Source organism: Miniopterus schreibersii, assembly GCF_964146895.1.
Source record: "Miniopterus schreibersii genome assembly, chromosome: 15".
Taxonomy (NCBI): Eukaryota; Metazoa; Chordata; class Mammalia; order Chiroptera; family Miniopteridae; genus Miniopterus; species Miniopterus schreibersii.
Genome location: NC_138115.1, coordinates 23,331,604 through 23,355,610, shown reverse-complemented (window position 1 = coordinate 23,355,610; position 24,007 = coordinate 23,331,604). Strand labels below are relative to the sequence as shown.

At 48.4% G+C, this 24,007-nt stretch overlaps 2 protein-coding genes across 3 annotated transcripts in view; one reads left to right on the top strand and one right to left on the bottom strand.

Annotated features, from left to right (window-relative positions):
- Window positions 1-5,935, top strand: part of PLXND1 (plexin D1) — a 54,442-nt gene extending 48,507 nt beyond the window's left edge. The window contains exons 32-36 of one of the 2 annotated variants that reach the window (XR_014000395.1): window positions 334-497; window positions 1,597-1,744; window positions 2,831-2,930; window positions 3,120-3,194; window positions 3,425-3,513. Coding sequence is in view for 1 of the 2 variants with exons in the window: in XM_081160034.1 (XP_081016160.1) it covers window positions 334-497; window positions 1,597-1,744; window positions 2,831-2,971; window positions 3,120-3,194; window positions 3,425-3,541 (645 nt within the window). In the remaining variant the exon portion in view is untranslated. Of the gene's footprint in view, window positions 1-333; window positions 498-1,596; window positions 1,745-2,830; window positions 2,972-3,119; window positions 3,195-3,424 lie in introns of both variants that reach the window. The other variant, XM_081160034.1, reaches the window with a different exon arrangement.
- Window positions 5,936-12,857: 6,922 nt separating this feature from the next.
- H1-8 (H1.8 linker histone) lies at window positions 12,858-16,536 on the bottom strand (the record flags this gene model as incomplete). Its single annotated transcript, XM_081159134.1, has 5 exons — window positions 12,858-13,115; window positions 13,444-13,505; window positions 14,276-14,516; window positions 16,170-16,429; window positions 16,488-16,536. The coding sequence occupies 5 exons, from the start codon at window positions 16,534-16,536 to the stop codon at window positions 12,858-12,860; spliced, it is 870 nt and encodes a 289-aa protein (XP_081015260.1).
- Window positions 16,537-24,007: the final 7,471 nt, after the last annotated feature.

Below are 24,007 nucleotides of genomic sequence, written 5' to 3'. Positions count from 1 at the left end.
TGTAACAGAGAAGGCAGCAGAGGCCCAGAGGGGTCAATGATATCCCCAAGGTCACACAGCATAGGTAGCAGTCTGCACCCCAGAGACCACGTCCTGGCTCTGATTTCCTGCTCTATGCCCCATACTTTTCAGCACCCCTAGGAGGTAGGTTTCACTAACCCATTTCACAGATGAGAAAACTGAGACCCAGAGAGGTTAGGTGACTAGCCTGATGCCACATGGCTTCCACATTCACCAGCTTGAGCACCGCGGGTTCCCCAGAGCCACAAGAGGGTCTTGCTTACTCTCTACGCGTGGTCCTGGGCTGATGGTGGCCACCCTGCTCCCCTGCAGGGCACGCTGCAGAAGTTTCTGGATGACCTGTTCAAGGCCATTCTGAGCATTCGTGAGGACAAGCCCCCTCTGGCCGTCAAGTACTTCTTCGACTTCCTGGAGGAGCAGGCTGAGAAGAGGGGGATCTCAGATCCTGACACCCTGCACATCTGGAAAACCAACAGGTGGGCGGTGTGCGTGTGGGGAGGGCTGTGCAGCTTCCACGTGTCAGTGCAGACAGCAGCAGTATCTCAGAGCACCTGCCAGGGTTCAGTCCCTGCTCTGCCACATCTGTGTGATCTTGGGTGACTTAACCTCTCTGTGCTTTAAGCTCCCCCCAGCTGTAAAACCAGGGCAATAAAAGTAATTTGCCTTCATTATAAGAATTAACTAGAAGTGAGCTTTATGTAAGTGTTGCCCTTACCTTCATCCTCCCTCCATTTTTCTCAGGGTAGAGCACTATCAACTCCATATTACAGACAACACCGAGGCTCACAGAGATGTGACTGCCCAAGATCATGCAGCCCTTGTGATGGCAGAGCCAGGCTCAAAGCCACATAATCTGACTCCCATACCCAGTTTGTAGCCTTCTCTTGAGGCATGGTTTAGCTTTTGGGGGGGTCACAGATCCCAACAAGAAATTGTTGAAAACCTCAGCCTGACCCTCAGAAAAAATGCCACAGGCCCAGATGTTTCTGTGTAGTTGTAGGGGCTTCTCGGAGCTCTGGGGGTCCATAAGCCCTGGGCTGCTGAGTCACTGGGAGGCCCTGGGGTAGGGGTGGGGGTTTTACCAACCCTCTGGCTCTTGAGGCCAAGGCCTAGCATCCAGGCCCCGCCCTCCTTCAGCCCTTGCCTGCTGCTAATGGTGGACTTCCTGCTGCCGTGAGAGGCTAAGGGAGGAGCCGAGGGCTGCCAGGCCGGGTGGGGGTGCTTCTAATGAGAACCAGGACCTGGCTCAAAGCTGCTGCTGGAGGCTCTAGGGGGATGGGGATGGGGAAGGCAGTAAGGATGGACTCAGGCCCTGCCACCCCAGCCAGGCCTGCAGCTCCTGATTCAGCCTCCTGCCCTGCTCCACGCAGGAAACCTGCCTCCTAGCTTCTCTTGGCCTAGTCAGCAGGGACGGTCATCAACCCCATTTGTGGGCGAGCACACCAAGGTTCCTAGAGGTTTCCCTTTGTGAGTAGGCTACACCAGCCTTGAATGGTAAAGCCAGCCTATCCTCTTGGCCTGGCTGCCCTACCCTTGGGGTGGGCTCACATTGCTTCTATTGCCCCAATCCCACAGCCTTCCTCTCCGGTTCTGGGTGAACATCCTGAAAAACCCACAGTTCGTCTTCGACATAGACAAGACAGACCATATCGATGCCTGCCTCTCGGTCATTGCACAGGCCTTCATTGATGCCTGCTCCATCTCTGACCTTCAGCTGGGCAAGGTCAGCTGCTCCCAGGGGCAGGATGGGTGCTAATGATGATTCTGAGATCTTTCTGGGAGGGGAGCCATAGGAGCTCAGGTCTGGGAGACATGGGGATGAACTGGGACATTCTGACTGGGGGAGACTCCCAGACACTGGCACCTAGTCAGAAACTGCATCACTGAAGACCAGCTGCACCTGCCTTAGGTGTGCCCAGCACCAGCTCCCAACATTTAGGCCATAGAGCCAGGCCTAGGAAGCCAGTGGGAATGTGGAAAACCTGCTTGGTTAAGCACAGCATCATCTGAGAATCAGTCAGGCTCCAGGCAGCAGTCTTGATGGTCAAGAGCCATCTGAGTGGGTACTGAGTGAAGGGGTGTGCAGAGGGGATAACAGGTGACCAAGACCTCTGAAATACACACAGGAGGAAGCCCCCTGAGGCATCTCTCTTCAGGGAGAGGAGAGAGAATGCAGTTCCTGACAGGGGGAAAGGCATGGGCAAGGCAGGGAGGCATAAAAGAGTACTGGTTGCTATGAGTATTAAGGAGATGATATAAGCAGATCTGGTCGGGCAGGATGGAAGCTTCATGGCCCTGCATTTAGCCCGTGACTTTCAGAAACGGGCCATGAGAGATAGTAAATGCCATCACTTCTTTACACTATCTCAGAAGGCAGGATGCCTGTGACAAAGAACTGGGAGTGTACTTGGCACATTTTACTTTCGGGCGTTGGAAACATGTGGTGGGAAATATTCCACTGAGCCAGCAATCAGGCTTCCAGAAACCTTAGCCACCAAGACCTATAACCCTAAGCAAGGATGTAAACAAAACAGCCTGTGTGCAACTAAGAGCTGGCACAAAGCCCATGCACTTTTCCCCCTAAAGGAAGTAGGTCCCCTTTCAGGTCATCACCCTGACAGTCCCATAGAAGATAAGGCAGGGGTTCAATATAAAAGAACAGCAGAGGGAGGGGGGTGAAGAGCCCTGTCTAAAGCTGGCAGAGTGGGAACACTCAGTGATGGGGCCATTAGTGTGGCCATATGGACAATGGCTCGTCCAGAAAAAGACAAATCCTTTCTTTCTTATTCCCTCACTCCTCTCTATGCAGGATTCACCAACAAACAAGCTCCTCTATGCCAAGGAGATCCCAGAGTACCGGAAAATCGTGCAGCGCTACTACAAGCAGATCCACGACATGACGCCACTCAGTGAGCAGGAGATGAACGCGCACCTGGCCGAGGAGTCCAGGGTGCGGCTGGGCTGTTGGGGGTCTGGAACTTGACTGTCCAGTGAGGGGCTGCAGGAAGCTGCGGGGTTTGTTTATAAGCAGCAAGGCTGGGCCCAAGTTTGACAGGTTAACCACCTTTCCCAACTCCTGCCTTTTTCTTTGCTTGCAGAAATACCAGAATGAGTTCAACACCAATGTGGCCATGGCAGAGATTTATAAATATGCCAAGAGGTATCGCTCACAGGTGAGTACCCCCAGTGTGAAGCACCCACCCTCAAGGCTACGGTGCCACCCCCACCCCCATTTCACCCAGGGAGAGGTTCCCACTCCAGCATTTACATCCCAAGATATTGGTGCTTTAGGGGCGGGTCACCAGCATTGGAAATCCAGGCAGGGTGTTCTCCCTGAAGATCTGCAGGGGGACACACTGGGGCCCAGGACTGGGGTCCAGCTACGCCTCTGCTTCCCCCTCAGATCATGACTGCCCTGGAGGCAAACCCCACGGCCCGGAGGACCCAGCTGCAGCACAAGTTTGAGCAGGTGGTGGCTCTGATGGAGGACAACATCTACGAGTGCTACAGTGAGGCCTGAGCCCGTGGGAGACGGTGCTGGGAAGGAACCAGGCACCCGGCTTCAACTTCATTTGGTCCCCAGTGCCTCTGACTCTGGCTGGGCAATGACTGAGCCGAGTCATTGGAGAGAGGGGAATGAGGAACCTCTCTGAGCCAGGCGGAGGAGCCCCCAGCCCTGGCTCCTTGGGCACCTCTGTCCCCTCCTACTTGTCCCCATACCCAGCCACGGATGGGGACTTGAATGACACAGCCAGTCTCTGGTAAGGCTTCCACCATCCACCAGCACAGCCTGGATGGTGCCCCCACTTGCTCTGTCACAACCAGCTGCTAAGAGCCCCACCCGACTCGGCCCAGCAAACAGAGAAGAGGCTGCAGCCGGAAACACTACCTCAGCCATTCTGACGGAGGGAGGCCTCCTTGAACCAGCCCTTGATTGGTTTCTGCTTTAACCACCGAAATGTCTCCATCTCCCCTCACGCAGGGAGGACCCTGGCCACACACAGTTTCAAGAGGTGTCAGATTTTTGTTGCTTAAGCAGCTACTGGTGGAGTGGGCAGCACCCACTGCCTGTGGGGAGGCTCCTCGGGCTTTCCCTGAGCCAGGAGGGTGGAAGACAAGGGGACCGGTGCTGGGCGAGCCTGGTCTGGGGGGGTGGGGGGGCGCTAAGTTGCATCAAGGCTGTAGCTGGGCTACTTGATCTTGCTGGAAGTGTTTCTAAAGATAGCACCACTTTTTGTTTTTTTAAGAAAGCTTTTATATTTTAAACTTACCACGCTCCAACTGTGAATAGCTGCCGCTTGCGCGGAGGACCTGGGGAGGGGACAGAGGGGCTCCCAAACGCAACACTGGAAATGACTGTTCCAGAGAACAGGCAGACCTGGCGGAGAACCCCCTCGCCACCCTGAGAAAATCACCCATTCTGTTCCTGTCACAAGTGACCCTCTGGCTGACCCGAAACCACGCCCCCCTGGCCCCCCAGCAGCAGACCCAGCCAGCGCAGTGCCTGGCTTGGAGCCTTGGGGACTGGGCTGGAAGGGGTGGCTGGGATGCTCTGGAACCTTCTTTATAATAAAAGCCTGATGGGGAAACCTGCTGTGGGCTCCAGCCTTTATCCTGAGATGGCCAAGGAGGGAAAGCAGTGCTTGTAGCAAGAGGGAGGGAACCCTGGCTCGGAACCTGCCTCAGCCTTCTGAGAAGGCTGTCGGCAGTGGGACAATGTGGCTGCCTGCTTGCCCTGAGCCTGACCCACAGCTGACATTCCCTAGGCTCTGAGAGCACCCACAGGACCTCCAGGAAGATGCTGTGTGCCACCTACCCCTGGGCAGGCCCTGCTCCTAACTCACCTTTATTTAACAAGCCCCTGAGGAATGTAATATTGTCCTCATTTTACAGATGTAGAAACTCAGCACATAGGAGGAATATCCCCAAGTCACAGAGCCAGGGAGCAGCAGAGTTGGGGGCACAAACCAGGTTATCTGGGCCCTCATTCCTAAGTTCCAAGCTCCTGCCAGGCCAGAGTCTCCACAGCAGCCTCCAAATGCGAGGGCAGGTCCAAGGTGACCACCCTGGAAAGAGAGCTGACATTTACACACTCACCCTGAATGCTTCATCACTCTTAAAAAAATAGGTATCATTAACCCTTTTTCAGATGAGGAAACAGTTTCCCCCAGGCCAGCAGGGCAGGCTATTCCTCACTGTGGCCCATGAGGACAGTTATCCTGCCTGAAGGTCAGCAAATACCCCGAGACCCCCAGCCCACCCAGCTGGGCCTGAGCTGGGGGTGAGGTTCACCCCTGACCCCCTGGGAAAGGTCACCAGAAAGCAAAGCTGCCTCCAAATTAGAAGCGACTCAGGTTAAATGTTTCCCTTTATGAAAGGAAATAAGCACACACATTTATCAAGGGTAAGAGCTAGGACAAAAATTCATACAATTTAAACAAAATCCCACAAATACCAGTTTTAGAATTAATGAGAACAGAAAAGTGAGAAAAGTAAACAATTTTTTAGCTTTAAAAATAGCCTTTTCCTGTAGTGGCTTCTGGGTAGAGAGAGATTATCTTTTCAAACTTTCTATTCTGAGCACTGATTCCTTTTTATTAAGCAGATTTTCTAATTTAAGTTATTGACACATTTGACAGGGATTTTTTTTTTTTTTTTTGGTGTGATGCTGGAATTAAATACATTTCCTGCAGAAACATCAGGAAGTACAAAAGACATGAAGAAAATAAAAGCTACCCTAACCCACCCGTAGTTAATAGTTCAGAGAACAACAAATCACGTACTTGCCTGGGTTGGGGGCAGAGGAGTGAAAATCGGGAAGAGTGCGTACACACCATTTTGAAACCTGTATTTTCCCCCATGCAACAATATGTCAGTAACATCTTTCTATGTCATTAAATATTCTACAACCTGTTTTAATGCCTAATTAACATGCAATTCCTTCTTGACATTTAGAAATGTATTTGCAAATGGAAGAAATCTCTAGTTTCCAGGGTCATTTCTCAGCACGGAAGGTGGCCAACTTCTGTGAACCACCCACCCACAATCCTTATCTGGGGCCCTGAAGACTTGCCTTGCACCTACAGGCATCCCTTCACTCTGAGGTGGGGGCCTTTGGTGTAGTGTCATCATGCAGAGGAAGAGACTTGCCTGCCTTTCCTGGGTGCCAGATTATGTCCAGCCTCTGCCAGGTCGGGGTACTGGCCTGCCCCCAGCTCATGGAGGCAAGGTGCCCAGTGATGCCCACCCCCTGAGACCCTGCCCAGGTACCTCCCATGGCCCCTGGCAAAGCCATGAAAAGAGCAGTGACAAAACCAGACCCCTCCACCCCTGTGAAGTGCCAACCCAATCCCCTGCTGTCAGCTCATGGTGTCCCTTGAGGCCCTAATGGCAGCCACATTACAGACACACGAAGGAAGCTGTTGGTACAACTAGACAAAGGCTTGTGAGAGATTTTGAGAAGAGAGACTGGGGTAGAGAGAGCAGGTCTCTGCTCTCATGCTGGGCCGCCTCAGTTTCCCTTGGTGTGCCATCTGCTCCCGTAAGTCCCGTCCAGTTAACCCCTGACTCCCTTCAAATCCACCCTTTACTTCTCTGTCCCCAGCCTGACTAAGCTGTCACCCTGCATCTGGACCATCTTTCAGCAGCCTCCTAACCAAGCTGAGTCCTCACACCAGGGGATGGTTGCCATGCAGTCACCTAGCTCAAACTGATTCAAACTGATTCACCATTAACTCCATCCTACATTCAGTCCCTCAGCAAATCCCATCTGTCCTGCTTCGACATCTATTCACATTCCACCCCTCCTAACCCCTCCCTCCATAGCCACCTTTCACCATTGAGAAGGACCAGTGCAGGGGCCTCCTCACTGGCCTGGTGCTGCAGCCCATATCCCTCTGAAGTCACCCTGCTGCTCACTGTCCTCTAATGGTTCCTTATCACAATAAAAACAAAGCCCAAAGTTCTTACCCTGGCTTATGGGACCCTTCAGGATCTAGCCCTTGTCTACCCTGCAGCCCTTGTTACGGTTTTCTACCACTAAGTAACAAACCACCCCAATATTCAGTGGCTTAAAACAACAGCAATTATTTACATTGCTCAAGCACCTGTGGTTGGGGCATGGCTTAGCTGGGAGGCTTGTCCCTGTTATATGTGGTGTCAGTTGGAGCAGCTCAACTAGGGCTAGAAGATTGAAATCCAGAATGAATCAGTGACCTGGAACACAGACTAGTGGAAATCAGCCAATCAGAACAGCAAAAAGAAAAAAATTTTAAAGATGAGGATAGAGTAAGAGACCTTTGGGATACCAAAGTGCTCAAATATTTGTTTTATAGGGATCCAAGGAGAAGAAAGGAACAGAAACTTTATATATAAGGCAATAATGGCTGAAAACTTTCCTAACCTGGGAAAGAAAACTGACATCCAGGTCCAGGAAGCACAGAGAGTTCCAAACAAGATGTACCCAAATTGACCCACACATAGACATACTGTGATTAAAATGACAAGAGACAATCTCGAAGGAAGTAGGGGGTAAAACAACAAATTACATACAAAGGAAACCCCAAAAGGCTATCAGATGAATTCTCAGGAGCAACTTCACAGGCCAGAAGGGAGTGGCAGGACATCTTTAAAATACTGAAAGAAACAAATCTACTACCTAGAATGATTTACCCAGCAAGGGTATCATTCAGAATTGAAGGAGAGATAGTTTCCCAGATAAGCAAAAACTAAAGGAATTCATCACCATCAAACCAGTTTTATAAGAAATATGAAAGGGTCTTTTTTAAAAAAATCCTCACCCAAGGATATTTTTTCCATTGCTTTCCAGAGAGAGTGAAAGAGAGAGTGAGAGAAAGAAACATTGGTTGCCTCCTGACTAGGGCCAGGGATTGAGCTGCAACTGAGGTATGTGCCCTTGGCCAGAATCAAATCCAGGACCTTTAAGTCCACGGGCTGGTTAGGGCTGAAAGAGTCATTTTTGTTTTTTAAAAAAAATATATCTTTATTGATTTCAGAGAGAGGAAGGGATAGGGAGAGAGATAGAAACATCAATGATGAGAGAGTCATCATTGGTCGGCTACCTTCTGCACGCCCCAGACTGGGGATTGAGCCCTCAAACTGGGCATGTGTCCTGACCAGGAACTGAACCTTGATCTCTTGGATTCTAGGTCGACACTCAACCACTGAGCCACGCCAGGCTGGGCTGAAAGACTCTTCTTTAAGCAGAAAAGGAAAGGCCATAAACAGAAATATAACAATATGAGAAAGATAAAAATCTCACATGAAAGGCCAAATATTTAATAAATACAGCAAATAAGACATTTAAAAGCTACTATAAAGGTCAAAAGAAAAAAGTTTCAAACTACAATCAGTAGTTAGGATATATACAACACAAAAAAAAGATCTAAAACATGACATCAATAACATCAAGCATGGAGGGGGAAATAAAAATGTAGTCCTTACAGAATATAATCAAGTTTAAATGCCTATCAGCTTAAAATAGACTGCTATAGATACAGAATGATATACTTAGACCTCATGGTAACCACAAACCAAAAATCTACAAAAGGTATACAAAAAATAAAGAAACCCAAATGAAACACTAAAGAAAACCAGCAAACCACAAGGGAAGAGAGGAGAACAGAGGAGAACTATAAAAACAACCAAAAAGCAATGAAGAAAATGGCAATAAGTACACAGTTATCAATAATCACTTTAAATATAAATGGATTAAATTATTCAATAAAAAGCCATAGGGTGGCTTAATGGATTAAAAACCATGACTCATCGCCTGGCTGGGCATGGCTCAAGTGGTTGAGCACCAACCTAGGATCCAAGAGATCGAGGTTCAGTTCCCAGTCAGGGCACATTCCCAGGTTGCCGGCTCGACTCCCACTGTGGGGCATGCAGGAAGCACCCGATCAATGACTCTCTCATCATTAATCTTTCTCTCTCTCCCTCTCCCTTCCTCTCTCTGAAGTCAATAAAGATGTATTTTTTAACCCCCCCCCCCAAATAAAACACCCATGACTCATCTATATGCTGCTTACAAGAGACTCACTTCACATTGAAAGACACATACAGACTGAAAGTAAAGGGATGGAAAAAGATATTCCATGCAAATGGAAATGAAAAGAAAGCTGAGGTATCATTACTCATATCAGACAAAATAGACTTTAAAACAAAAATATGTAAAAAAACAAAAAAAGACAAAGAAGGACATTGCATAATTATAGAGGGGTCAATTCAAGAAGAGGATATGACAATCATAGGTATCTATGCACCCATCAGAGGAGCATCTAAATATATAAAGCAATATTATTAGTGGACACAAAGGGAGAAATCCACAATAATACAATAATAGCAAGGAATTTTAATACTCCATTCACATCAATGAATATATGAACACATCCATAACGAACAGAAAATTAATATGGAAATAATGACTTTAATGTCACATTAGATCAGACCCACTTAATAGACATCTATAGAACATTTCATCTCTAAACTGCAGAATACATAATTTTTCTCCAAGTGCACATGGAACATTCTCCAGGATAAGTCACAAATTAGGTCACAAAATAAGCCTCAATAAATTCCAGAAAGATTGAAATCATATCAATCATCTTTTCTGACCAAAATAACATGAAACTAGAAATCAACTACAGAAAAAAAAACCCACTGGAAAACACACACAAATATGTGGAGACTAAACAACATGCTACTAAACCATTGAATCAAAGAGGAAATCAAACAAGATACAAATACATGAAAGGATATACCTTGCTCATGATTTAGTATGATAAATATTGTTAAAATGTTCTCATTACCTAAAACAATATGCAGATTCAATGCCAGCCCTAAAATACCAATGACATTCTTCTCAGAATTAGAACTAATCCTAAAATTCATACGAAACCACAAAAGTCCCCAAATAGCTAAAGACATCTTGAAAAAGAACAAAGTGGAAGGTATCACACGCCCTGATATTAAACTATACTACAAAGTTACAGTAATCAAAACAGCATGGTGCATTAGGGTGAGAAACACACAATATACAGATGACATATTGTAGAGTTTTATACCTAAAACCTGTATAATTTTATTAACCAATGTCACAAATAATTGAATAATAAAAAAAAACCCAGCATGGTACTTGCTCAAAAACAGATATATTGATCAATGAAATAGAATAGAGAGCCCAGAAATAAATCCTTGTTTATACGGTCAATTAATCTATGACAAAGAAAGCAAGGATATACAATGAAGTAAGGACAGTCTCTTCAGTAAGTGGTGTTGGGAAAAATGGACAGATACATGCAAAAAATGAAACTGAACCACTTTCTTACACTATATATAAAATAAACTCAAAATGGGTTAAAGATTTAAACGTAAGACCTGAAACTATAAAATTCCTAGAAGAAAACACAGGCAGTAAACTCTTTGACATCTCTTTTAGCACTATCTTTTTGGATATGTCTCCTTGGGCAGGGTAACAACAGAAAAAATAAACAAATAGGTTTATATCAAACTAAAAGTTTTTGTACAGAAAAGGAAACCAGCCCGGCAGGGCATGGCTCAGTGGTTAAGCGTCGACCTAGGATCCAGGCAATCAGGGTTCGATTCCCAGTCAGGGCACATGCCCGGGTTGTGGGCTGCAGCCGATCAATGACTCTCTAATCATTGATGTTTCTCTCTCCCTCTCCTTTCCTCTCTCTGAAATCAATAAAGATGTATTTAAAAAAAAAGAAAAGAAAGAAAAGGAAACCATCAACGAAATGAGAAGACAGCCTATTAAGTTGGAGAAGATATTTGCAAATAATACATCCAATAAGAGGTTGGTATCCAAAATATATAAAGAACTCATACAACTTAACACCAAAAGACCAAATAATCCAATTAAAAAATAGGCAGAGGACCTGAACAGACATTTCTGCAAAGAGGACATAGAGATGGCCAATAGACATATAAAAAGATGCTCAACATCACTAATTACCAGGGAAATGCACATTAAAACCACAATGAGATATCAATCACCTCATACCTGTCAGAATGACTATCATCAATAAGTCAATAAATAAGTGATGGTGAGGAGAAAAGGGACCCCTAGTATACTGTTGATGGGATTGTATATTGAACATAGTATGGTGATTCCTCAAAAAATTAAAGCTACAGCTGCCATATGATCTAGCAATTCCACTTTTGGGTATTTATCCAAAGAAAACAAAAACACTAATTTGAAATAAAAGATATATGCACCCCTATCCTATGTTCATTGCAACATTATTTACAATAACCGAGATATGAAAGCAACCTAGGTGTCTATCGATAGTCAAAATGAAGAAGATGTGGTATATATGCAATGGAATATTATCCAGCCATAAAATAGAATAAAATCTTACCATTTATGACAACATGGATGGGCCCAGAGGGTATTATACTAAGTGAAATAAATCAGAGAAAGACAAACACTGTGTGATTTCACTTACATTTAGAATCTAAAAAAAAAAACAACAAAACAAATGACTAAACAAAACAGAAACAGACCCATAGATAGATAGGACAAGCTGATGGTTGCCAAAGGGGTATGGGGGTGACGGAATGAGCATTTATTTATTTTTTGTTAATCCTCACCTGAGGATATTTTTTCCATTGATTTTTAGAGAGAGTGGAAGGGAGGGGGGGCAGAGAGAGAAACATCGATGTGAGAGAGACACGTTGATTGGTTGCCTACCAAACGAGCCCAACTGGGCCAGGGGTGGGATCCAACCTGCAACTCAGGAATGTGCCCTCGACTGGGAATCAAACTGGCAACCCTTCAGTGCAAGGGCTGATGCGCTATCCACTGAGCCACACCAGTCAGGGCAAAGAATGGTCATTTTTAAAAAAACACATGAAGTAGAAGCTGCCAGTCTCTTAAGGCCTGGGCTCAAAAACTGTCGTCATGTCATTTCCACTATATTATATCGGTCAAGCAATCACAGAGCCCAGATTCAAAGGGCAAGGACACAGGCTCCACCTCTCCATGGAAAAGTGTCACAGACATTTTTAAAGCACCCCAGGCTTCATGTCCCATTACTGTTCTTCCTCATTGGGCTGTAGCCACATTTGCCTCCCTGAAGCTCCTTAAGCCTGCCAAGCATGTTCCCACCTCAGGGCCTTCACATGTTCTCTTCCTTCTGCTGATCAGAGCAGGGCCCACAGTAGTGCTCAGTAACTAGTTGTTGAATGGTCTCGAACTCGTCTTAGCTCCTCTGCTCTCTCCTCTCCACAGCCAGAGGACTTTTTCTAAACATACACACCATTCTTTCCCCTGCCTATACCTCCTTGGCTCCTCACTGCCCCTGAGAGAAGGTCTACCTTCCCTAGTCTGCCCCATCCCCCATGGCCCCGTGGCTCATGCCAGTCCTTCCCCCATGCTCCTCTCAAAGCCACAAATCCCCCCCTTTCTACCTCACCACATGCTGGGCCCTCTGCCTGCAAAGCCCTTTCTCTCCTGTGTCTGACAACTCCGGCTCATCCCTTAAGAACAAAAGCCACCTCCTTCAGGAAGCAGTCCCGGATCTCAGGCTGCGTTCGTTAAACACCTCAGCTGTGCTCTTGGATCCCTGCACCAGTCCTTTACATTGTACAGTCTGTCTCCCCCGGGGAGGGAGCCTCTATCTGGGCCCTGGCCCTGAATGGCCAAATCCTTAGGCCTCAGTCTCCATCCACACCAATTTGTGAGGGGGAAAAAAATTCTTTATTGATAAATAGGTTACAGTAAAATAAATAGAGTGATAGTTTGTTGGGGAATAAAAACTCCAACAGAATCTTAGTCTCTCTCCACCCCACCTCTAGCTCTTGGCTTCTGCCTTCGTATTGGTCCCTTTGGATGATGACACCTTGGTGGGCATGCCAGGCTTTCTTGGGCCCTTGGGGACCTCTGTCTTCCTGGGCAGTGGTACAGGTATCATCTTCGACCCACTGTCCTTAGCCTTAGGAGCAGCAGCAACCTTGGCTTTCGACCCTTCCCTGGCCCCCTGGGCAGTGGCCTCTTTAAGAACCTTGGTCCCTGTCTTCTTTTTGGCTGCGGAAGCAACACCATTCTCACCCTATAAGAAAGCAAACCAAGGAGCAAGGCAACAAAGCTGGGTGGGGTGGGGCTCAGAGCTCAGAGCCCACAAGCATACAGTTGAAATCCCAGCCCTGGGTGGCTTTGGACAAGTGACCTCACCTCTCTAAGCCTCAGCCTCTTACCTGTAAAATAAAGATAGTGATTCTCAGGGCACTGGAGGGCCAGAGAGGAGGAGAAACTGAACTGTGCTTTGTAGGAAACTAAATGACCCTCTTCCCCAGCTGACTCTTCCAGGGGCTGGAAAGGAGATGCCCAAACTCTGGCCTGTGCAGGGTGAAGGCCCAGACCAGGAAAGTCACACCTACCTTGGTGACTGTGGGTTTTGAACTCTGAGTTCCAGTTTTGGTTTTCCTGTGGGCCTTGGCATCTGCTGGAAAGTAGGGGAGGGTATGTGGGAAGGACCCCTTTCAGGAGGAGCTGCAGGTGGGCAGAAAGGTTCAGGGGCTCCAGAGCCCTTGTTCTGCCAGGGCCTGACCTGGGGCAAGTGGCTTAGTCACTGAGCCTGGTTGCCCTAGTCCGCAAACTGGGAATGACAGTTTCTCCCTCATGAATTGTTGGAGAATTAACTGGACCGTGGATGACCATCCCTCACTATCAGCCCAGCACCAGTGTGGACCCCTTGCTGTTCACCCACCCACAACAAAGGCCCCTTACAGGCTTATCAGCCTGTAGTCTTTAGCCCATCTTCCACATGGCAGCCGAGATACATTTTTACAAATACCTCAGACCCTAACTGCTCCCTGCTCTGAGTCCTTCCATGGCTCCTCATTGCTCTCCAGATAAATTCCAGTCTCTGGGCTGCCCTTCCCAGTCTCCCCCTGCTGTTGCCCCCCCCCCCCCCCCACTGCACACAGAACCATTTTCACTTCCTCAAAAGCTTTATCTTCTTCATGTCTCCAGGCCTTTGCATAGGCTGCCTTTCTGCTTGGGACACCTGCTCCAGGAAGCCTTCCCTGACCCCTCTCAGAGATGAGTCAGTCTCCTCCTTCCCACCCCCATCAGCATGAGTTCTGTCTGTCCAGGTCAAGCCTAATGCTCAGGGCACATTTACCAGATAGGAAATCTCCCCAGAGTCTGCCCCTCCATCCTCACATCTGGTAGCTGCCCACCCCCTCCTCTCACCTCTCACACACCTACCTGGGCTGTTCTTTCTGCCTTTAACCTTTGACTTCCCATGGGGCCCACTGGCACCAGGAGGGGCCTTTGTGGCTTTGTCTGGCTGTTGGGGGGCCTTCTTGGCCTTGCCCACTCTTGCCTCTCCATCCTTGGTCTGGCCACCTTTCTTGGGGGCCTCCTCCTTGGCCTCACCAGGTCTCTGGCGGGCCGACAGGGTGGACGTCTTCCTAGGCTGGATTTTTTTCTTGTGCTTGGGAACTAACTGGCAGAGGAGAGAATGGGGTGGGATCAAGAGCTGAGGTTCTGGGTGCTCGTGTCCCTATTTCCAACATAAAGCTCAGGGAAGGAGATTGTCGAGGGCATGGGAAAAGATACATGACCACCTGCTGCCAGAAACACATTTAATCCTTTCTTTGCTCTGCAAGGGAGAGCTGTTGCCACTTAGGAGCTGGGGGACCCGAGTCTCCCAGACTCACCCAAAGTGTTCTTCCTGCTTCCTAAGGCCACAAGCATACCCTTCCCACCCCAAATCCTACATCTGGAAACATTAAAGCCACACTTCTGGGAGCAAATGGTGCACACTGTGAGCCCTGACCCCATCCTGAGAAGCTAAGCTCTGAACTTCTTTTGGCATCCTCCCTGCCCACACCTTCCCATGGACTGTGGCTCTGACTCTCCTCGCTTCTCCCCAACAAAGCCAGCCCCACCTCACACCTCCATGTCTCCAAACTCCCTGCTTCGCCTGTTATACCCACCAATGGAACGTGGACTTCAAGGTCACATGGACTTCAAGCCCAGAGTTTACAACTTCCTCCAGCCTACCCCAGCTGTGCAACTTGGCAAAGTCTTTTCTGCCCCAACTAGCCTCAATCTTCCCATCTTTACAATGGAGCCATCAGAGAGGGTATGAGCATCAGGAAGATGCAAGGGTCCCTGGCAAAAAGGTGGTCCTTGCCCTTCTAGAGCCCACCTGTGACAATGTTGCTCCCCAAACCCCAAGCCCTCATGGCTCCCCAATTCCCGACCAGACCAGAAACAATCCCAACTCCCAGTACACACACATCCCTAACTCTATGGGTGCCCTAGGGCCCCTTCCTTGCCTCCCATCCCCTCAGCCCACTTTCCTAATGAGTTCCCAGGCCCTGCAGCTTAACCCAGCACCCCTCTCTTGCTCTCCTCACCCCACCCTAGCGCAGGGCCTTGCCATGGCTGTGTCCAAGCTCTGAACCACGTGCAGGAATTCTACAAAGATGGGACTTCCTGTGCTCAGCCACCGATTACCACAGGGACTAGAACGCAGTAGGCTGAGAATGTTCCATGGCAACTGTCAGAGCAACTGCTACATGCTGGGGCACAGCAATGACAAGACAGACCCCATGTCTGGTTCCTGAGATTTCCCTGGTGGCAGCTGGCAGTCATGACGCTGGAGTTCAATGTTGTGACAAATCTGACCCCCTCTGGGACCCTCCCATTTGAAAGAAGAGGACATGGTGCTCTGGCAGGTGCCAGCCCTGATTTGGAGCCAGACAGCATGGGGACTGAACCCCAACTCTGTGACCTTCCAGACCCCAAGGATGGGCCACTTCGCCTGTGGTGAGGAGTTCCAGGAATGGGTCGAGGGCAGAGAGAATACAGCTGAGATGGCCCCTGGTCACTGAACACACCCAACAGGGATGAAGGTGGACACAGAGGGTGACCAGAGCTCTGTGAGGGCTCAGATGAGGCAGGCACGCCAGCCTTCCTGGGAAAGAGTGTGTCTCTGAGAACACACAGGAAAAACAGGAAGAGGAGACAGGGAGAAAGCCTTCTGGCAGGGTGATGGCACACAGGCCAGGAAGAGAGAGCCGGAACTGAAGTTTAAACCCTGGCCAAGTCTCCTCACCCTGTGGCCTCCCCCCGCCCCCGGTAGGCTCACCTTGAAGCTGCCAGTGGCCCCCTTGGCCTTGGAGTTGGTGGGCCTGCTGAGGAGGCCGCGTTGCATGCCCGTGTCCAGGGCCCGCTTCAGCAGGTACTTGAGCCGCACGGCGTCGACCGTCGGGTACTTCTGCAGGATGTAGACCTTGATGGCCGCCACCGAGGTGCCCCGGCGCTGCTCTCCCGCCTGCAGCGCCTCCAGCACCATGCGCAGCATGGGTGGGTTGCGGCGTGGTGCTGGGCCGGCACTGTGGCTCGGGCCTGCGGACGGACAGCAGGACATTAGCCAGAACCCAAACCGCCCTCAGGCCCAGCTCACCACAAGCATGCCTCGGGGAAGCACACTCCAGGCCCCAGCCAGGCCCCATCGTGGGTGGGCAAGGGGCCTCGGGGATCAAATATCCCCCGTGTCAGTGCCTGCGAGCACCCCAAGGACAGGACACGCTGCTTGGCCAGCGACTGTGTCCCAGTGCCCGCCGTGGGGCTGGGCGCACACCAGGCACTCTGTGGAGGCTCATGGAAAGAATTCAGTATTCCTTTTGAAAATCAACCTGAAATAGGGTCAGGTGTCTAGATCTAACTCCCAGTCTGCAGGGAATCCAGGGGCTCTGTGAAAGGGCCACAAGGATAAAATCAGCAGAATCCAGACTGGGAGGCTCTCTCCAGGAACAAAGTCCAGCTTCATCTACACATAAACAAGGGAAACGGAAAGGGGCAGCGGTCCCAGGACGAGAGATTCTGGAGAGACCTCTTAGCCAAATGCGACGTGGGGCCCTTGCTCAGATTTGGGATGTGATTTGAATGAGCCAGCTGGGAAAAAGAAAGCCAACTAGATAAATGGGAATACTGGAAATATTTGATGATATTAAGGAGGATATTGTTTCAGGTATGCTAATGGTATTGAAATTCTTTGGCAAACAGTTTTTTTTGTTTTTTTTAATCGTCACCCAAGTATATTTTTTCCATTGATTTTTTTTAGAGAAAATGGAAGGGGGGGAGAGACTGATGTAAGAGAGAGGCATTAATTGGTTGCCTCCAACCCAACTGGGGCTGGGATTTGAACCTGCAACCCAGGTGTGTGCCCTTGACTGGGAATCGAACCAGCAACTCTTTGGTCCACAGGCTGATGCTCTAACCACTGAGCCAAACCAGCCAGGGCAAATTTTCTTATTTTTTTTAAAGATACATACTGGTGATTATAGATAAAATGGTAGCTCTGGCACTTGCCTTGAAATAGCCCAATACATGAAACAAGAGTAGCCATACACGAATAACTGTTGAGGTTGGATAATGGGTGCTGGGGGTGGGTCTGGCACAGGAGTCACTGTACCACTCTGTCTACTTTTGTATTAATTTGGAAGTTTTCACAATAAAAAGTTACAAAAGAATTCCACTCCTAAATATATACCCAAGAGAAATGAAAACATATGTCCACACAAATATTTTTATACAAAATGTTCATAGCAGCATTATTTATAATAGCACAAAAGTAGAAACAACCCATATGCCCATAAACTAATGAATGGATAAACAAAATGGGATAGCAATAAAATGGAATGTCATCTGGCCAAAAGAAAAAGTGAAGTGCTTCCTTGAAAACTATGCTGAGTGAAAGAAGTCAATCACAAAAAATTGCATAGTGTGTAATTTCATTTATACAAACTGTTCTGAATGGGCAAATCATAGGAATAAAAAGTAGGTTAGTGATTGCCAGGGGCTGGGGGCGTACAGGGTGGGGATGGGAGTGACCGCTAGTGGATGCAGGTTTTCTTTTGAGGTGATGAAAATATTCTAAAATCGACTGTGAAAATGGATACACAGCTGTGCATATACTAAAAGCTGTTGTACACTTTAAATGGGTGAACTGTATGATATGTTAATTATTGACATATCTCAATAAGCTTGTACAAAAAAAAAGTTGCAGAAGAGCATAGGATCAAGGGGTGAGCAGGGAGGAAATGTGAGAAATTGTCAGTCCCTATAAGGTACATAAAAGTGGTTTAAATATAAAACCTGATTTAAATATGGAAATTAGAAATGTTGCCCTCTGATCAACTTGCAAAAATTAAAGACTCAAAAGAGAATCAGTTGGCTAAAATATATATATTTTAAAAACACCCCAAAGCTCTAGATCTTGAGCAAAATTGTAAAGAGGACTAATCCAATTGGACCACTGCTGCCTCCTAACCAGGAGAGCCCAATTTGTCTGGGAATATTCATTTTGGGGCCAAAGCCTGTGAATTGGTGGAGTCCTGAGTCAGCCACCCCCAGGACCTTGGGAGTTTTCCCCTCCTCTCTGGGCTTCAGTCTTCCCATCTGTACAGCGAGGATGGGGGCCTCTAAGGAGGTCTGCGCCATCCCAGCTGCAGTGTTAGAGGGTTTCCAGAGGGGTACTGAGGCCTGGCCTGGTCTGACACCTTAATAACCCCTCTCCTATCTCCCCCAAACCATGCCCTGTCCCAAGGAGCCACCCTTAAGTCTCCTCCCTCCCCAGCCCCTCCAGCTGAATTCAGCTCCTCATTTGGCAGTTATTCAATACTGGGATGTCCAGAACTCACACCGCCCCCACACCTGCCCTCGACTTTTCCTTCCCAGGAATGGCACCTCCCCCCATACCTACCCAGACACCCCAGCTAGAACCCAGGGGACATCCTGGACCCCCCTCCCCTTCACCACCGCACCTTCTCCACCCCTCCCCCTAGGCTTCTCTCCCTCCATTCTAGCCTCTCCTCTCCATCTGGGGCCCCAGCCTCCTCCCTGCTGCCTCCTTTCCCTTCCAATCTATTTTCCTCACTGTACCTCACACCCCCCACCTCCATATTACCTTCAGTGTAAGGGCCAGCTCACCTGACCACAGCCTGGGAGGCTCAGTCTGGTGGGTCCCGCTCACTCACCTGTGTTCTCCTGTCTCTGCCCCTAGCCACACGACTTGCAACTCCCCAAATGCTCCACCAGCACGCCTACCTTTGGGTTTTTGGGCCTTTGCCTATATTGTTCCTTCCGTCTGGGTGGCCTTCCACCTTAGTCACCCAGGCAGCTTTTGCTCGTCCTTCAGGGCTCAGACAGCACTGTGATTTGAACACCTGCCCCGACTTCCCAAACCAGAATGAGCAGCTCTTCCCTGTGCTCTCTGAGGCACCTGGAACCCACCCCCCTGCTCCAAAGGAACCTTTGCAAAAACTCAGAAAGATTTCCCTGCCCAATCTTCTTTCTCTTGGGTGAGGTTTATCCTTCCTTCAGGGGTCACCTCCTCCAGGAAGCCTTCCCCCACCTCCCAGGGTGTGTTAGGTGACTTCTCTGGGCTCCCTCAGCCCTCTGGGTTCCCTCCATTAAAGCCCATGCCAGATCATCAAATGTCATCTATTAATGAGACAGGTTTGCCTATCAGACTGGGAGCTCCCATAGGGAATGAACTAGATGTGTCTCAGTGGACCACATATCCCGAGAAACCCAGAGGCGTTGTTTATTGAAATTTGGGATGCAGCCCTAAATCCAAAGCCCAGCCCTTTATCAAACACTGGCTAGTCTAGTCCCTTCAACTAGCTGCCCTGCAGCTGCAGCTGCAGCTGGGCTACTAGCCCTCCCAGGAAAGAAAAGGAGCTCCAGCTGGGGAGGCCTGCTCTGGCCTCTTGCCCTGAGCTGGGCCAGCCTCAGCTCTCAGGTCCTGCCTGGCCCCTGCCACTGCTGGCATCTGCCAAGTGGGCAGTTGAACTCAACAACCTCTAGGATGGGTTCTGGGGCGAGGCTGGGAGAGGAGGAGGGTGGAGGAGGAAGGGTCCGGACACCCAGGGAATGTACTTGCAGGGATGAGGGAGGAGTTGCCTTTCTTTGCTCACCTGGCTTTTGAGCCCCAGACCACCCAGAGGTGGAGGTCATGGAGGTCGTGGAGGTCGTGGAGATCATGGGGGTTAGGGAGGCGGAGGAGATCAAGGTGTCACTGGAGGCCACGCTTCCAGGAGCCATTGCACAGGTAGACAGACGCAGAAGTGAGACTGCCAGGCCAGCCTGCTTGTCTTATATACCAGTGGTCTGGCCCCATGACGCCAATTAGTCCCTGATTGGGCTGGGACGTTCTGAGCTGCTGATTGGGGCGGGAGGGTAGGATGGGGCACTACCGCCCTGCCTTGGGCACTGACACCCCAGCTTAGTCACCTACTCCTGTGTGACTTTGCATGAGTCACTTGACTTCTCAGGGTGTCAGCCCCTGTGGTGAAATGATGGGGACTGAGACTCTTGGTCCCTCTTGCACCCTCTGCTCACCAGGGGCTGGAGATGCTGATGGGGAATTGGGCACAGCTGGGTCGTACAGGCAAGGCCCTCCAATCCCACCACCCGTGCCTCACCCTGTTCCCTGGCCACTGCTTGCCTAAATTTCTCAAGAAGTAGCAGCTGGAGGCCCACCAATGGGGTTTGCCTGAAGCAGATACCTGTAGGTCAACCTGTGGCCATCCTTGTGTGTGTTTTTTTGTTTTGTTTTTAAGAAAGAAATATTTATGGGATGAAAGAGCAATTTTAAAATAAAATTGCTTAGCAAAAGTCTCCAAAAAATTTGACAATAGCCATGGGAAAATGGACAAAAAAATATAAATAGGCAATTCACCAAAACAGTTGATAAACACAGGAAAATATCCTTAACCTCCTTGGCATCCAGGAAAATTCAGACTGAAACAACGATGAGATATAATTTTCCCATAAAAATGACAAAAATTGAAGACAAAGTGTTGGCAAAAATTCAGGGAGCTGGATGCAGAGGCTCTCTCTGCCCCTGCCAGGGGTGTAAATTGGGGTGCAGCCAACTTTGAAAAGGTTTTCCCTTGAGCCCAGCAACTCCACTTTTCTGTCCTAGAAGTGCATTAGCTAGGAAAAGAAAGTAAAATAGAACTAACTTCCAAGTGAATCCCTTGGGGCCTGACTAAATTACTCCCTTACTGTAGAACACTCTGCAGCCATTTAAAGTGATGAGGTGGATTACAACAAAGATGAGGTTGTATTTCACACCCAGTAGAATAACAAATATTTAAATGTCTATCAATGCTGACTGCTCAGGACATGAAGAAGTGGGTAACCATTAGGAGGATCAGTTGGGAGCCACTTTAGAAAGCAATTCAGTGGCATCTACTATGGCTAAAGATGGACTCATGCCACATCCCACCCATGTCACTCTAGGTATGAATTGGAGAAACTCCTACGTTGATATACAAGGGTGCTTACTGCAATCTTAGCAAAACTTCAAAGCAACTTAAATGCCCATCAGGAGGAAGGTGGACAAATAAACTGTGGTCTATTCATATGTGGAACAGTACACAGCAGTGAAAATGAAGGAGCCAGAATATATTTGAGAAATATGCTCTCCACTTCTGAGAAAACAGAGCTCGTGTGTGTGTGTGTGTGTGTGTGTGTGTGTGTGTGTGTTGAAGGCACAAAAGGCCTGAAAGGATTTACACCAAGGTAATAGCAGGGATTACCTCTGAAGAGGGCATAGATTTGGAGGGGATGGATTTAAAATAGATTTAAAAATTTCTTTCTACAGTCTATTTTTGGAATTTTCCCAGGGGACTCTCCATTGCCAGAGTTCTGGATCGAGGGAGGCAGTGGTCACCAAAGTGTTCTAAAGTGAAACCAGAGATCATTCACCTGCCTCCTCTGGACTGTTTCCCACTCATCCTTTTGGCCTCAGTGTAGATGTCACTTCCTCAGAAAAGTCCTCCCTGGCTCCCTAGGAGGTTATGGGCCCCTCCTCTGGTTGCCCAGCAGCCCCCGGACTTGCTGTCTGGGAGCCTCCAGCATCCTGAGTTACAACTCTGACTTATTTCTCCTTCATTAGCTCTTGAGCTTGGTGGTAGTGTTGGGGGTGTTGGGGGGAGCAGGGCTGTGTTATCTTGTTCTTGGTGGTATCCTTGGTGCCCAGCACAGCGCCTGGCACATAGTAGGTGCACAGCACCCATTGCTGTGGAAGCCCCAGTGTCAGAGCTCAGTTTGACTGAGTGTAAGAAGGCCTGAAGACAGGAGGCAAAGAGGCACATGGAAGCTGGTGCAAACGGAGGCAGCAATTTTTATCACATTGTGGGGAATTTCCAAGAATTGAGAAATAGAAAAAGACTCAGTAATACAAACATTCCCACAAGCTTACTCTGAAACCTTGCTTCTGGGCTGTGCCAGGATAGAGGTTTGCATTTGGAGGGAAGAAGTTCTAAAATGTACTGCGTGATCTAAAAATTCTTTTAGAGGATTGCCTTTTTACAGGGAAATAATCATTGTCAGGATCAGCCTGCTGGAGAGGAGCGGTGGCTTGGTGTGCTGATGGGACTCTTTTCCTGAGGCCTGTATGGAGTTTAAGTTTTGCCGAAAACTTCTTTTACCATCTTGGAACATTGAAAAGGGTCCACCTGTGCGGGAGCTTTCTGATAGTTCTGAAGGTTTCAGTTCTCAACTTTCTGAAGTAGTGATAGGGTGGTTGTTTTGTGTAACTCTAGCCTCTGTAGCAGCAGGATATTTGTGATTTTAGGTCAATAAATGCATAGAGGGCAGGGAAGAAGTAGTAGTAGCTGCTACGTTCGATATCTATGTTAATATTTTATGTCCACTGTTTTATTTACACATGAAGAAGCAAAAGTTCTGAGAGGGCCTGCTCTAGATCTTCCTGAGTCCAGACCCTGGGCTGCAACCTGAAAGCCCTCTGTGTTACTTAAGAAACTAGCTACGATTCCAAAGTAACAATGGCTCAACAAGAAACCATGAGACCATTTCTCACAAAACTCTTCAAGAGTAAGTTGTACAGGCTGGTAAGGTAGCCTGGGAAACCCAGGGTCCTTTTCTTGATACTGTGCTGTTCTCTGACCATAGATTCTACCTCATGATCCAAGAGAGCTGCTGTAGCTCTGGTCATCATGACCACATCCCTGCTTTCAGAAAGAAAAGAAGAAAGGAAGTGGAGGACACCTCCATTCTCTGAAATGCAAAAATGCAAAAGACGTTGCAAACATTACTTCTGATTATTACTTCTGGCCAGACCTTAATGTCATGCCACTGCAGGTGCAAAGGAAGCTGGGAGATGCAGTCTGGTGCTGGGTGGCAGAGTGACAGCTAGAACTTGGGGTGATATTACTTAAAAAAAGAAAGGGTCTGGCTCAGTGTTTGAGCATCGACCTATGATCCAGGAGATCGAGGTTTGATTCCCAGTCAGGGCACATGCCTGGGTTGAGGGCTCAAGCCCCAGCAGGGGGTGTGCAGAAGGCAGCCGATCAATGACTCTCATCATTGCTGTTTCTATCTCTCTCCCTCTCCCTTCCTGTCTCTGAAATCAATAAAAATATATTTTGAAAAAAGAAAAGGCAAAGAAAGAAAGAAAGAAAGAAAGAAAGAAAGAAAGAAAGAAAGAAAGAAAGAAAGAAAGAAAGAAAGAAAGAAAGAAAGAAAGAAAGGAGGAAATGAACATTGAGGCAGTTAGCTCTTGTTTCCCGCTCTCCTGAGACCCCCTCCATTATTTTAATCTCTTCAATGCCTATCTCGACCACAGCTGGGGCTACTCCTTTGAACTTGATTCAGGTCTCTGGGAAGGGAACTCACATTTATTGACTACCTACTATGTATCGCATCTTTTATATCAATAATCTCAGTCCCTTTAGACAAATCTACCAACTTGGATAATTCTCCCCTTTTAAAGCTGAGGGGCCTGAGTCCTAGTGAGGTTCAAAAACTTGGTATGAGGTCACACAGCTGGAGAGGACACCCACCATCTCCCTGGGGGAAACTTGGGGTGTCAGGAATGCACATCTCTACTGTGGGGCAGAGGGACAGGCTGCCATCAGGCCCTGCTGCCGTGGGGCCTGGGGTAGGATT